The following is a 13,096-nucleotide window of genomic DNA, read 5'->3' on the forward strand; positions in this document are numbered from 1 at the left end:
ATGTCTGCAGTCAGTCTGTGTGCTTTAAAGCACAAATCCCTACCATAAATTCCAACGCAATGTGTCGAGGGAACAATCATAATAAAATTCCTTAAGCTTCAGCTCAATGGGGGGAATCTCTTTAAAAGCGATGGTCCCATCCATTTATAATCCTTTAATAGGCGTCCAAAAGGCATAAAATCAAACAATGCAACTGATAAATTTCCAATCATTTCTTTTCGTTTTGGCCCATTGTTGATGTTGTTGTATTTGTTGTTATTGTTGCAGTTGCAGAAAATGTCAATGTGGCTAGAAAAGCGCAAACAATTTTTATAGGCAAGAATGTGCGGGCTGTTGAGCTGACATTTGAATGGGGAATGCGACGATGAGAAAGAGAAATAAAATGCTGAGAAAAGACGTAAAATTCATGAGTCATTTAAATAATATAATTAGTGTTTGGCCCAATTAAAGGATTCTGTTTGATGAAGTCGCATATAGGCGCCAGTGCAAAGTTCTGAAGAAAGTGCTTAAAAATATCGTATTATTTTGTAAGCTACAGCATATGTGATATATCTCCACAAGAGGATATTTGATTGCGATTCTTAGGAAAACAATGCAAAGTTCTGAAGAAATTAAATTATTTTTCATGAAAATAAAATCTTTTAAATAGGTTTTTCAAACATTGAATTTTTCACATATCTATACAACTATCGAAAACATTTGAATGTGATTCTTAGAAAAACATTCTTGAAACAAATATCAATCATTTCATTCACTTACAAAATAATTGTAATTTTTTCCACCACAATATTTGGTATTTTTTTGTATATTTTATTTGTAATTTCTTTGTTGTCAACCGATTTGCCCATCAATATGCACGAAATACTAGAAAGACAAGAGAAGTCAAGAGTGTCGTTTGTCTGGACAGGCGAAGAAAGCAATGCATATGATTAATTGCTGGTTGAGTTCTAAGTGTGACAGCAGCAGCAGCAGCAACAACAAACGAGCATTCTTTAAGGCTTTAGGACCGACCCCAAAAATAACATCAAAGCAAACAAAGGGCCACTGAAAAATATGAAGTGCAAACTGCGACGATGTACCCAACAGAACAGAACAGAACTCAGATGGAAATCTTGGCGACAGTTGAAAAGTTGAACAAATGTTCTTGGAGGGAAGAGAAACGGGAGGCAACTTGTTTCAGTTTTTTGTTTTTTTGTTTTTGGGGTCTGACTGTCGCCTGTCGCCGCTGACAGCCGTCGAGACGTTTCGCTTCCTACTCTACGACTGACTGCCAAATTCCGATGGCGATGCAAATTGCATTGCCACAGAGCGACCACGAGTGTAAAAGATTGAAAGATTCTCGCTCAGACGGCGGCAGGTGGTGCAGAGTCATTGGGATGCACAAATCGAGTTGTCGTAAAATTAGCACTTAATGCTTTAATTAATTACGTCGACGTGCGTTGCTGTTGTTCTTGTTGTTGTTGTTGCTTCGCTGCGTTTAATGCATTTCGCATTTATTTATGGACATTGCATGCGCGTAACTCAACTCCTCCTCTTTCTTCTCTGGTGACTCCATCGTTCGAGTTGGTCTCATGTTTGGCAACGTCAAGTGTCAGAGCATTTCACCAAAGCGAACGAAAGCAAGAAATTCATTGGCATTCCTCGGACACGTTTCACACTTTCACAGGAGAGACAGCTACGTGCTCTTCCTTTGTCTCGCCTCCTCTCTCCCTTATTCTCTCTCGCTGTCTCTTTCTTTTGCAATCGCAGTGTCAGCATTTCATGAATGAGTTTCTGGTACCTGTGTCCATCCATCCATCGTTAACATTGACAATTCGTTGCACAACAAAACATCTCATTGCCTAAAGACCCTGAGCGAATCGAAAGTATCTTTTTATCTATCTGCAGTTCTGTCTAGCCTGCAGTTCTCTTATCACGCTTTTGGCTGTTGCATTTCAGTTGACTCGCCAGTTTATTGCCTTGTGCATCCCTTTTTCTTTTTTAACTTAACTGTTATTTTACCTTATTGATTTATGTGCAATCTTACAAAAGGTAAAGGAGAGTTCGCCCAGTGAATCTGCAACTCGACGATCGGTACAATGATCTCTGGCAGTGTCACCTAAAGATACGTGTTCAGGTATAACTAACTCCGTTTAAGGAAGTTCACATATTAAGATCAAAGATACAATTAAAATTAAGATTTTTCTGTACTGTTGGAAAAACGAAGAAGAGATCTTCAAAAATATATTTTGCTTTTAATTTATGAATATAAAATATAAGGCGTTGGCGTTTACCTGCGAAGAAATTTACATTTTGGCAAGTAATTTAATAAAAAACAAGTAACAAAACTATAGTCGAGTTTTGCTCGACTGAGATATAGCCACTATCTATTTGCAATAAGACCATATTATTGAAATATACCAAAAATATACCACAAAATTACCAGACAAATATACTGAATGTAATAATTGATATATGATATTATATTACATTCATACTCGCTATCCATTTTCAATAAATATTTTTTAAATATACCAAAATTATACCACAAAAATACTATAATATACCAAAGGGTATGTTTGGTTTTTTTTCCAATTTTTTTTTTTAATATACCAAAAAAATACCACAAAAATTCTAAAATATATCAATTTCTACATTTGGTATGTGTTAATGTAATACATTCATAATCGCTTCCCATTTTCAATAAAACCATATTCTTGAAATATACCGATGGTTATATTTGACATATGATATTGCTCTACACTCAAAATATACCACAAAGTCAATAGTACAAAAATACAATTTCATACAATTTTTATTTGCGCAATTTCAAGTTGATATCAATATAATATACATTTTGCTGCAATGATAAAACAAAACAAACAAATCCATAGAAAAAGGGGAATTATTAAACTGCGCTTAGCATAAAACAATTTAATTCGTTGTAAATTAACAAAAGTGCAAGAAAACAAGATACGACTTTTCAATATCCATGTGGTCGGATTTTCATGATTGAAGACGTTCCACCTCTCCAGAACCAAACTATACCACTATCCTTTCCGAATGGTGCATTTAGATTACTGCAAGATGATCAGATTATGTTAAATGATTTCAAATAATTCATCATATGCCTTCACTCACCTATCGCCACAATATTCTGGATACCACCAACCGCCCATTCCATTTGCAGCGCAATTTTTATAATCATTTGGAATATTATTTCTATCATATGTTGTAAATTTCTGATTGACATGCCTTTCCAAATTATTTTCTTCCTGAATGGCATACAATTTTCCTATTGATTGCAATGTGTAGAGAGATGCTGAATTTCCAATCCTAAAGTTATCATATTTTCCCATAGATACGCCCCTTATAGATGTTAATTTAAAGTGCATATCGTGTTTTTTTAAACTGGTTACAAGATGCAGTTTTTCCAAACCCATGAAGAACTCTCCATTCAAGTCGCCAAATCCATTAACGTATTCCTCCCAGCTCTTATCGAAATCTTGACTTCCATTAAATCGTCGCTGAATGATCATCCAACCATCACCATCGCATAGCACTTGAAAAGGATTTCCCTTTCGAATTTGTATCTCATGGATACCACTCGTCAAGTTCAAACACGAGGTGGGAAAGCGTTTAGGTAGTGTAGCAGCCAGTTTAAGACATTCGTTTAATTTATGTTCATTACGCCGCAGATTATATTCAGTACTATTTTTTTCAAATTCGCAATGCATCAGTTGATGTTGTGTACCTTGATGATTGGTGGCCAGGTTAATTTCGCGACCCTCACACGAAACTAATATGTGGAATTGAAACATAATTAAATTTGTGTTATTTTTAATTCGTAGTTCATTCAAATTTTTTTACATACATTGCTGACTTTTAATTGATTTCCTTTCCTCTTTCTCTTTCTGAATATCATTGTTTTCTAATTGGAGAATAAATAAAATTGTTTCTTACCATTAACTGTTGTTAGTACTCACTTAAAACTTTAAACTTACTTTTATTGAGCTCCAATTTTAATTCTACGATTTCAGCATTATTTTGATTGATGGTAGCATTCTGAGAAGCTATAGTTGATTGCAATTTCTTTATTTGCTCCATGTAATCGGATGCTTCCTGCCTAGCTTTAATAGTTTCATTTATTTCGTCATCCAAAAGTTTTAGTTTATTCTTCAACTGAGTTTTTTGAGCAGCGATTATCTCAACCTTTTCTTTTAATTTTAATTCGAATTCGATATCGTTATCGTTATTATAATTATTATTCGTTTCAAGTTGTTGAATACGACGTAATATGGTCAAAAGATCAGTATCTATTTGAGTTTTATTCTCTGCTCGACACTGTGCTAATTGATCTGTCAAATTAAATATAACTGCATCATAATTCACTGTAGTTTTATGCTTCTCGTTTGGTAAGCTCGTAGTTGAAATAAATTCGCCTTCTCTTGGTTGCGAGCACACTGTCCATATTTCCACAATTATAAGGAATATAAAAAAAAATTCAAATCGCATTTTCATTTTCGGTATCCCGAATTCACATCCGTTTGCTACTTGACTCTAATAACTACTAAATTTTATACATATCTCGCCGCCAAATTGAAGCTATACTTTTGGATTTAAACAACATAATACTATCAGAAGTATGCGAAGTAATCAACTTTGAAAAAAAAAACAAAATTAACATAGTTTTCGATAAAAAGCGCCAACAAGTTCAGGCGGCTTATCCTAAAACGAGCTTTGAAATTTAGAAGTCTTAAACTGAGATTTAAAATTGCAAAATTAAATTTAGAACGCTTCTAACTTCATTAAGTAAATGAACTAAAAAGTCTGAAGGCCCTAGCTCATATGATTGCAAATCGTTATTTCAATAAAATAATAATATTAATAATTAACTAAATCTGCTCTTTAGGTGGGAATCAATATTTCTCAGCAGTAAGGACCCAAAAAAATAACGTAAAGTTGATTGCCGAAATAGGTTCAACGATATTTAATTTTTAGTTTTCACGAAGCTAATTTTCTAATACAAAGTACCATGACAATATTGAAATGCTAAATTGCAGAAGACTTTTCCTTGTTCAAAATGAACCATATGAATTAATGTTCAAAACATAAATTTATGAAACGACAAATATTGTTTAACTTTGCTCAGAAATATTCACTCCCTTTTGGTGGCTATTCAAAATATATTTACGACACTCATACTTTCGTATATACTAAAAAAAAAATTAATAAAATCACTCTTATTTCACTTATTTTGTAATGCGAGTAATATATATTTTTAAATTTATACCTAAAACTTTATCATAATTCTGAAAGCCTTAAACAGAAGCAAGTGTTGCGAAAATTAAAAGTTTAAAAACGGGTTTTTTTTTTTTGCAAAACCAAAATATAGTTACTTCATTTTGTTAAGCATTAAACTGCAATATCAACAATTCAATACAACAATACAACAAAAGATTTATCCATGTTTAATTGAATAATTATATATGTTATTGTAATGCAAAAAGCAAAACACAGATTGCATTGACAGATGACAAAATTATTTGATTTGAATTTATTGACAAAAGAAAATCCATTTTTTTATGATTGAAGAAATTAGTACTCAAAAAGTAATTTAATTAGGTAAGACTTTCCACGTTTTTAAAGTGGGCGAATCTTCATCTCCGTGGAGGTTGCACCTCCCGAGTGCCAAATGATGCCTTTGCCATATCTATATGCTGCGTTTAGATTACTGAAAGACAAACAAGCTTCTATTATTTGAATTAATTTGTCGTGAAAGTAAACTCACCTCTCACCACAATTTGCTGGATACCACCAACCGCCCATGGGATGCTCGGCACAATGTTGATAGGCATTTGGAATATTATTTCTATCGTATGTTGAAAATTTCTGCTTAACGTTAGCTTCTAAATTATTATGATCGATGCCGGTGAAATTCCCTATTGATTCCAACTCGTAGAGGGAATCTTGATTTCCGATCCTAAAGTTATCATATGTTCCATAATAAACGCCTCTGTTAAACACATAAATATCCAGCTCGTGTTTTGTTGAATTCGTAATAAGATGAAGATTTTCCAATCCTATGAAAAACTCCCCTCTCAAGTCACCAAATCAATTGCGGTATTCCTCCCAGTTCTTATTAAAGTCTTCTTTCCCTTCGAATCGTCGCTGAATGACCATCCAACCAATGCCATCGCATTTCACTTTAAGAGGATCTCTATTTGGAAGTTCTATCTCATAAATTCCCTGTCTCGTAATGTTTAAACACGAGGTGGGAAGAGAAATGGTCTGCTTCTGGCATTCCTTTAAGTCAAGTTCCTTGGTCTGAAGATCTTTCTTAAATGTGTCTTTTAAGTTAATACAATGCTTCCATTGTTGCAGTGATTCATTCAGCTGGTTACTCCTGTAAATACATCGTTTTTCACAGTTACCTGTAGTTGGAAAAAAATTTAATTTTAATTCTAATTCGTTGCTCAATATTGCATTCTTAGCTCGTCTTGAGTTAGTTCCGTCTCCTTTTTTTCATTCTGAATATCTCCGTTTTCTAGTTTGTAAATAAATTTCAATTATTGACTTCCATTAAATGCAGTTAGCACTTACTATTTTCATTTTTCGACTTCCATTCTATTATTTCGACTTCAGTTTTGTTGATAATAGTATTCTGGGATATTATGGTTGATTGCAAGTTTTTGATTTGCGCCTGGTAATCGAATATATCCTGCTTAGCTTTGCTGGTTTTATATACTTGTATATCCAGAAGATTTGATTTATCTGCTAACTGAGCTTCTTGGCATGCGATTATCTCATCTTTTTGTTTCAGTTTGATTTCGATATTGTTATTATTTTCGCTATGCGTTTGAAGTTTTTGGATACCATATAATATGGTTGAAAGGGTTTGAGTTTTATTCTCTGCTCGACACTGTGCTAATTGATATTCCAAATTTGATATCACTGAAAGTGCATTAGTTGTTGAACTAAATTCGTTTTCTGTTGGTTGTGAGCACACTGTTGATATCTCCACAATTGTAAGGAATACAAGAAATATTTGTATTCTATTTTCCATAATGATCCAAAGTTGACAAGCGTCTGCCGGTCGTGCCTAATAACTACTAAACTTTGTGCATATTTTTCCGCCAAGTTGAAGCTAATTTAAATCCATGTATGTAGAGGCTGCCTTTAGTTATCAGAACGACTTTTGAAACTTTTAACAATCAGCTATAATAAGAATAACGTATTTTTAGCTAAAAGAATCCACAAGTTCCAGATAATCATTAAACGTACTTTAAAATTTAAACTTCAGAAAATAAACAAAATTTCGAATGTTTCTAAAAATAAAAAAACCTTGAAAATTGATATCGTACATTAACTAAAACTGCTCTTTAGTTAGGAATCTAGAAAGCAAAGAATGCGATATTTCTACAGCGACGAAGCTTAGCAAAAATTCAAAGCAAACGCTTTGACAATAAGCAACATGAAATCGAAGGAATAAATTGAAAAATGTTTCTAAGAATCAACCTAAAACTTTTTGATAAATAATTTTTGTATATGGGTAATTTCTGAGATTGCTTAATAAATGCCTTGGGAATAAGTGTTTAAGATATTAATTTGGAAATCTATGTAATATATTTCAGTTTTACTTTTGTTTTACTTACATGAACCCAACAACAGAATTCTGAACTTTTGCAAATGGCTGTTGTAAATATATTACTCTATATTGCATGTTTATTCTATATATCTATTTTCGCCTACATTTACTCCCTAGTTGCACATTTTGAGCCACTTATTGGCCTCTAATTGCTGTTGGCTTTTGGCTCAATGTTAAGCAAAATATTGGCGGTTTCCAATGAACAGCGGACATTACGATTCATCGAGCGCGAAATTTGCATTGAATGCAGAGAGAGTATTAGGATTATGTCCCATCGCCAAGAAGATTATACATTAATTAATTTGCTATCGATTGCCGTATTAATGCTCACATTGTCTTGCCTCCATTTGGCTGTATCTAAGAGGATGAATGAATAGTAGAGGTAGCAGCAATATTTAAAATAGAATTGCATATTGAATAAAGGTGGAAAGTTAAGCACACAATTTTAAGGAATTCAACGAATAATTTGAGACACTTACATATGTATGTGTGTTTATTAATTTTCTGAAAGTTAATTCAAGACTCACAACAGAAAGCCGTTTTAACATTAATAGCAACTAAGTTTTGGGATAGCCAAGTTGAAGCAACATTTAATTATACGAGTATTCGCTTATGTAGAATCATTTAAATGTTTTTATCGAATACCTATTAAACTTATATCTTGTATCTGTATAATAAAAATGCTGTCTAATAGAAATGCCATATTTAAATTATTTCACTAAATCTTTGAAATGAGTTGAATGATTTATACGTAAGTTATTATCTATGAAGGCGATATAAATTACGTGTTACATAAGGTATTTTATAAAATAAAAAAAAAAATTGGTTGATTTAGCGTAAGCGAAAATATATTTCTCAAATTGGAACACGTGTGAAAATTCTAGTTGGAAAACAACAAATGAATATATTTAAACTTTTCAATGTGTAATACTATGTAAGTTGAAATTTATAAAAATCAATATGGGCGAATCTTCATAAATGCAGAGGTTCCAGACCCGTAATACCAGACTATGTCATTGTATCGTTGGTTTAGATTACTAAAAGATGATTAGATTATATTATATAAATTAATGTAACGTTAAATTAAACTCACCTAGAACCACAATTTGCTGGATACCACCAGCCGCCCATGCCATTTGCAGCACAATAAGAATTATTTTTATCATATGTTGAAAATTTGTGATTGACATTCGCACGTAAGCCATCAAAAAGGTTGCCCTCATAGATTCCGATTGATTCCAATTTATAAAGAGATTCTGAATTTCCAACTCTGAAGTCATCATATTTTGCCCATAAGGTATTCCATGCAAATGTTACTGAGATATATAACTCATGTCTTGATGACTTGGTAAGAAGATGCAGATTTTCCAATCCAATGAAAAGCTCCCCTTGTGTGTCTTTAAATCCATTCACGTATTCGTTCCAGCTTCTGTTAAAATCTAGTTGTCCATTAATTCGTCGCTGTATGATAATCCAACCATCATTATCGCATAGCACATATAAAGGATTTCCATTTGAAAGTTGTATCTCTCGAAGGCCAGCGTTCAAGCCTTTACAAGAAGTTGGAAGACTTCTTGAGGAAGACGTTGATTGAGATTTACATTCATTTAATTCGACTTCCTTAGAATTGAGATTCTTCATAATTGCATCTTTTAAAGAAATACATTTAGACAACTCGTGTTGTGAATCAGTCAGATTCGTTTGTAGTGCGTTTGATCTCCTGTTACAACTATCTATAATTGAGAAGAGTGTAGAACTTATCATGAATAAATTTGTGTTGTTTAATTCATATTTCTTAAATCGTTAAGAAAACCTTTATGATTGATTTATTCAAATTCATTATTTAATGCTGCATACTTAGCTCCTCTTGTAGTGAATTCCTCTCCTCTTCCGCCTTTTGATTATCTGCAGCTTTGTTTTGCCAATCTCGAATAATTGAATCCTTCATAGAGCAAGAGTCTATATATTTTTTCAAGTCGTTGTGACATTTTTCTTAAAGGGACAGAATTTAAGTAAAGAATTGAATTTCCAAGTGATTTTCTCACCTAATAAACTTTGGTGGTCTTTTTGATATTTCGTGAAGTTTTCAGCAAAATTTGTATAATTGAATTGGCATTTCTCTAAAAGAAAATGAATTTCCCGGCAGGTTTACTAAAAATAATAATTCAATGCTGCATACCTAGCTCTGATTTTACTGAATTTCTCTCCAGTTCCACCTTTTGATTAACATCAGCCTTTTTCTGCCATTCCCTAATAGTTGAATCCTTGTTAGAGCAATCCGCTTTTTGTATTTTCAAGTCATTTTGACATATATCTAAGACAAAAGGTTTTTTTTATGGGTTCATTAATATTAATAATTTAGTGTGTCGTACTTAGCTGCTGTTGGATTGATTGCCTTTCTTGTTCCACAATGTCCGTATTGTTCTTTTGGCATTGATCTAGCAAAGTTCATAGAACTAATAACATTTCTTTGAATTTAATATGCTTCAAATATAACCTACCCAACAATTTCTGATTATTTTCAGCTTTTAATATCAACTCTTGAATTGTCATATTGTTTTTAATAGACTCATTTTTTAGTGATTCTAAATTCCCCTGACACGATTCTTTAAAAGAAGATATAATATGGAAAATGTCATCTAGAAATGATCTTCTTACCTATACTTCTTTGAGCGTTTTGATATTTTTTAAAGTTTTCGTCCCTTGAATTGGCTAAATTTGTGTTATTCGATAGGGATTTATCTGAAAATTAAGTGAAGTTAAGAAGCTCGTTCTAGTTTTTGTTGTACTGATCTTACTTAGTTTAATTTTAAGCTCTTTAATTTCGTTAGTTTGTTTATTCGCTTCTGATTTCAGCTGTGTGATTTCCTGCTGTGATTTGTTTTTGTTATTGTAAGACGGGCAAGTTATTCGTGGTTGTGGTGTTGTGGCTCTCGGATTAACTAGTTTGTAAAGTACTTTTATTTTTGAATTGCATTAACTATAATACTCTAAGCTTACTCTTCTCCGACTTTAATTTTGATATTTCAGCATTATTCTTATTGATGGTAGAGTTGTAAGATTTTATAGTTGACTCCAACATTGCAATTATTTCATTATTATTTTTGACGGTTGATTCCAACTTTGATATATCAGCATTATTCTTGTTAATTGTATAAATTTTAGATTCTATACTTGTCTTCAACCTTGATATTTCAACATCTTTATTATTGACACTTTCTTTGCAAATTGTTATAGTTGACTCCAATTTTAATACTTTATCACTTCTTTGAACGTTGTTGTTATTGGTATTATTATTGTAAGATAATATAGCTCTTTGCAATTTCTTTATTTCAAGTTCTTTTTCTCTTAGTTGGTCTCTGTAATCGTCTATTTGTTGATAAGCTTTAACGGTTTCATTTTTTTGAATTTCCAGGAGACTTGTTTTATCTGCTATCGAAACTCTTTGAATAGTAATAATCTCATAATTTTGTTTTAATCTAAGTTCATTATCTTTAAATGATTCAATTTGTGATCGACATTGCTTTAATTGATCTTCCAAATTGGGGTTTTCACTAACAGTTTTAATCCATTTTGGAATCTCTTCCATTTCGTTCATCAATTTTTTTTTATACTTGTCAGAGAAATTAGTGGATTGTATAAATTTCCACAAATCTCCACCATCATTTGATTGTAAGCACACAGTCCATGGCACAATTATGAAAAACAAAGCGAATAACTTCAGATACTTTTCTATAATCATTTTCTTTAAGAAGAAACTAAAATGCACATCCGTTTGCCACTTGAGAACAAAAACAACTAAATTTTGTGAATAGCTTGTTGTCGAGTTGAAATAAAATTGTGTGAAGTAAGCAACCAAGTGTTATCAGTGTCTAGTAAACCAAATAGTATGATTGGGTTTTTTTATATATATAATTTTTTTTTGTTTTCCAGAATATGATAATACGCTTTCCGTCTATATTTAATTTTTGTATATATATGCGTTAGTTGGTGACTTGTCGAAATATTTGTATTAATATTCAGCGTAGTTCAACATAAGTTAAATACATATTTATACCCTTTACTCATAGGGTAGAAGGCGATACGATGTAGATACCATATCAGTCTGTTCGTCCGTCTAAACACATAGATCTTAGAGACTATAATAGAGATAAATACTTTTTAAGAAATACAGACTTAGTTGCTTTGATTGACAATTTGCTAAATCATCATCTATGGTATGTTTGGAATTTAGTGTTATTATAATATACCAAATATATTTTTAAAGTATGTTTATATTGAAAATCCGTAACGAGTATCTCACAGTCGAGCAATTTTGTGTGCACATTCAGTGGCAGTGAAAATATGTAGAAATATTGAATTTCATATCATATTGAAACTGATATCAACAATGCAGTCGCTGACAATACTTGGTGATTAACCTTTGGATAAATCTCCTTTTAATCGCCACATACTCGTCGTAAATACAATTGTATCTTGGTTAGGCTATCAGCGCAATTGTCGGATGATTAATTAAGCAAATAATGCGCAGCAGACACCTTGAATGTGCCACGCCTTGTATGAATAAATGAATGACTGCATGAATAATTGATACGAGCAGCCGCAAAGCATATGGCAAATGGCTTCAAAATGTACAATCATCTCTGCCGTTCGTCTTATCGCCGCCCCGTCTGAAGCCTAAGACGACATTAACAATGTTATTGTTGTTGCTGTTGCTGTGGCGTCCGTCTGCGTGTTTGGCCTGTGATTCATTTCGTGTGGTATAGAATTTTATTTGTACAATTTATCTGAATGTTGGGATTAGCCAGACTTGTGTCCAGACTCGAGACTCAACGCACCCACAAAATCCTTTTCGGCTACTTGACTCATTAGGCAAGCATTGATATGGCCAGCATCAACATCAACTTCATCATCATCATCATCACTATCATCGTCATTATCATTGTCAGCGGTAGCATCTTTTGCTGGTCGCATGATTTGCATTAATTTGGCGAAATGCTGTCGATGAACGGACGCGTCCGATAAGCGCTGACATGGCACCGCAGATCCGATCCGTTGGCCCATTAATTAGCCCACGCCATGACAACGCATAATAAATTACCAATTCATTTGAGCTTTCGCATGCTCTCATTCCCGTTCACGCCAGTTGTCTCATCTGATTTGCTTTCGCTCTGGCCAAATCCCAAAAAAAACCCCAATCGTCTCCATTCCCCCCACTCAAAACTTCTGAGCTTCGATCGGTTGACCATGTCCAACAAGTAAACTGCATTTCACACGAATACCGACTTCAAGTTTGCGCTCATGATGCTGCAAAATTTCTTTATTATTAGCATTCGCTGATTGAAATGAATTTGAATGTAGTTGTGTCGACTTAAAGGTATTCTCATTGTCAGACTAATGAGACATTCTATTGCTTGTAATGCTTTAATTAAACATATTTTTAGAGAAAGCTTTGCCCAGAAACACCGA

At 33.0% G+C, this 13,096-nt stretch overlaps 3 protein-coding genes across 3 annotated transcripts; all 3 read right to left on the reverse strand.

The window, feature by feature from the left end:
- Positions 1-2,834: 2,834 nt before the first annotated feature.
- Positions 2,835-4,547, reverse strand: LOC133850088 (angiopoietin-related protein 3-like). Its single transcript, XM_062286064.1, has 4 exons — positions 3,984-4,547; positions 3,854-3,910; positions 3,121-3,778; positions 2,835-3,059 (listed from the first exon to the last, which is right to left on the reverse strand). The coding sequence occupies exons 1-4, from the start codon at positions 4,498-4,500 to the stop codon at positions 2,963-2,965; spliced, it is 1,329 nt and encodes a 442-aa protein (XP_062142048.1). The 5' UTR covers positions 4,501-4,547; the 3' UTR covers positions 2,835-2,962.
- A 4,908-nt stretch (positions 4,548-9,455) lies between these two features.
- On the reverse strand, positions 9,456-10,180 carry LOC133848072 (uncharacterized). The gene is made up of 5 exons (XM_062283453.1): positions 10,129-10,180; positions 10,000-10,065; positions 9,807-9,941; positions 9,673-9,747; positions 9,456-9,619 (listed from the first exon to the last, which is right to left on the reverse strand). The coding sequence occupies exons 1-5, from the start codon at positions 10,178-10,180 to the stop codon at positions 9,471-9,473; spliced, it is 477 nt and encodes a 158-aa protein (XP_062139437.1). The 3' UTR covers positions 9,456-9,470.
- LOC133850289 (myb-like protein D) lies at positions 10,110-11,672 on the reverse strand. The gene is made up of 3 exons (XM_062286339.1): positions 10,628-11,672; positions 10,426-10,569; positions 10,110-10,369 (listed from the first exon to the last, which is right to left on the reverse strand). Exons 1-3 carry the CDS (start codon positions 11,367-11,369, stop codon positions 10,263-10,265), a joined length of 993 nt encoding a protein of 330 aa, XP_062142323.1. The 5' UTR covers positions 11,370-11,672; the 3' UTR covers positions 10,110-10,262.
- Positions 11,673-13,096: the final 1,424 nt, after the last annotated feature.

Source organism: Drosophila sulfurigaster, chromosome 2L (assembly GCF_023558435.1).
Source record: "Drosophila sulfurigaster albostrigata strain 15112-1811.04 chromosome 2L, ASM2355843v2, whole genome shotgun sequence".
Taxonomy (NCBI): Eukaryota; Metazoa; Arthropoda; class Insecta; order Diptera; family Drosophilidae; genus Drosophila; species Drosophila sulfurigaster.

Bases quoted from the DNA above. Each gene is read 5' to 3' on its own strand.
- LOC133850088 (XM_062286064.1), bottom strand. From the start codon at position 4,500: ATGAAAATGCGATTTGAATTTTTTTTTATATTCCTTATAATTGTGGAA. The intron at 3,911-3,983 runs GTAAGTTTAAAG...TTCTCCAATTAG, and splicing joins AAAATTGGAGCTCAATAAAA to AAAACAATGATATTCAGAAA. The intron at 3,779-3,853 runs GTATGTAAAAAA...TCCACATATTAG, and splicing joins ATCAATTAAAAGTCAGCAAT to TTTCGTGTGAGGGTCGCGAA.
- LOC133848072 (XM_062283453.1), bottom strand. From the start codon at position 10,180: ATGACAATTCAAGAGTTGATATTAAAAGCTGAAAATAATCAGAAATTG. The intron at 10,066-10,128 runs GTAGGTTATATT...GAACTTTGCTAG, and splicing joins AAATAATCAGAAATTGTTGG to ATCAATGCCAAAAGAACAAT. The intron at 9,942-9,999 runs GTACGACACACT...CTTTTGTCTTAG, and splicing joins ATCAATCCAACAGCAGCTAA to ATATATGTCAAAATGACTTG.
- LOC133850289 (XM_062286339.1), bottom strand. From the start codon at position 11,369: ATGATTATAGAAAAGTATCTGAAGTTATTCGCTTTGTTTTTCATAATT. The intron at 10,570-10,627 runs GTAAGCTTAGAG...TTTACAAACTAG, and splicing joins AAAATTAAAGTCGGAGAAGA to TTAATCCGAGAGCCACAACA. The intron at 10,370-10,425 runs GTAAGATCAGTA...CTTAATTTTCAG, and splicing joins AGAGCTTAAAATTAAACTAA to ATAAATCCCTATCGAATAAC.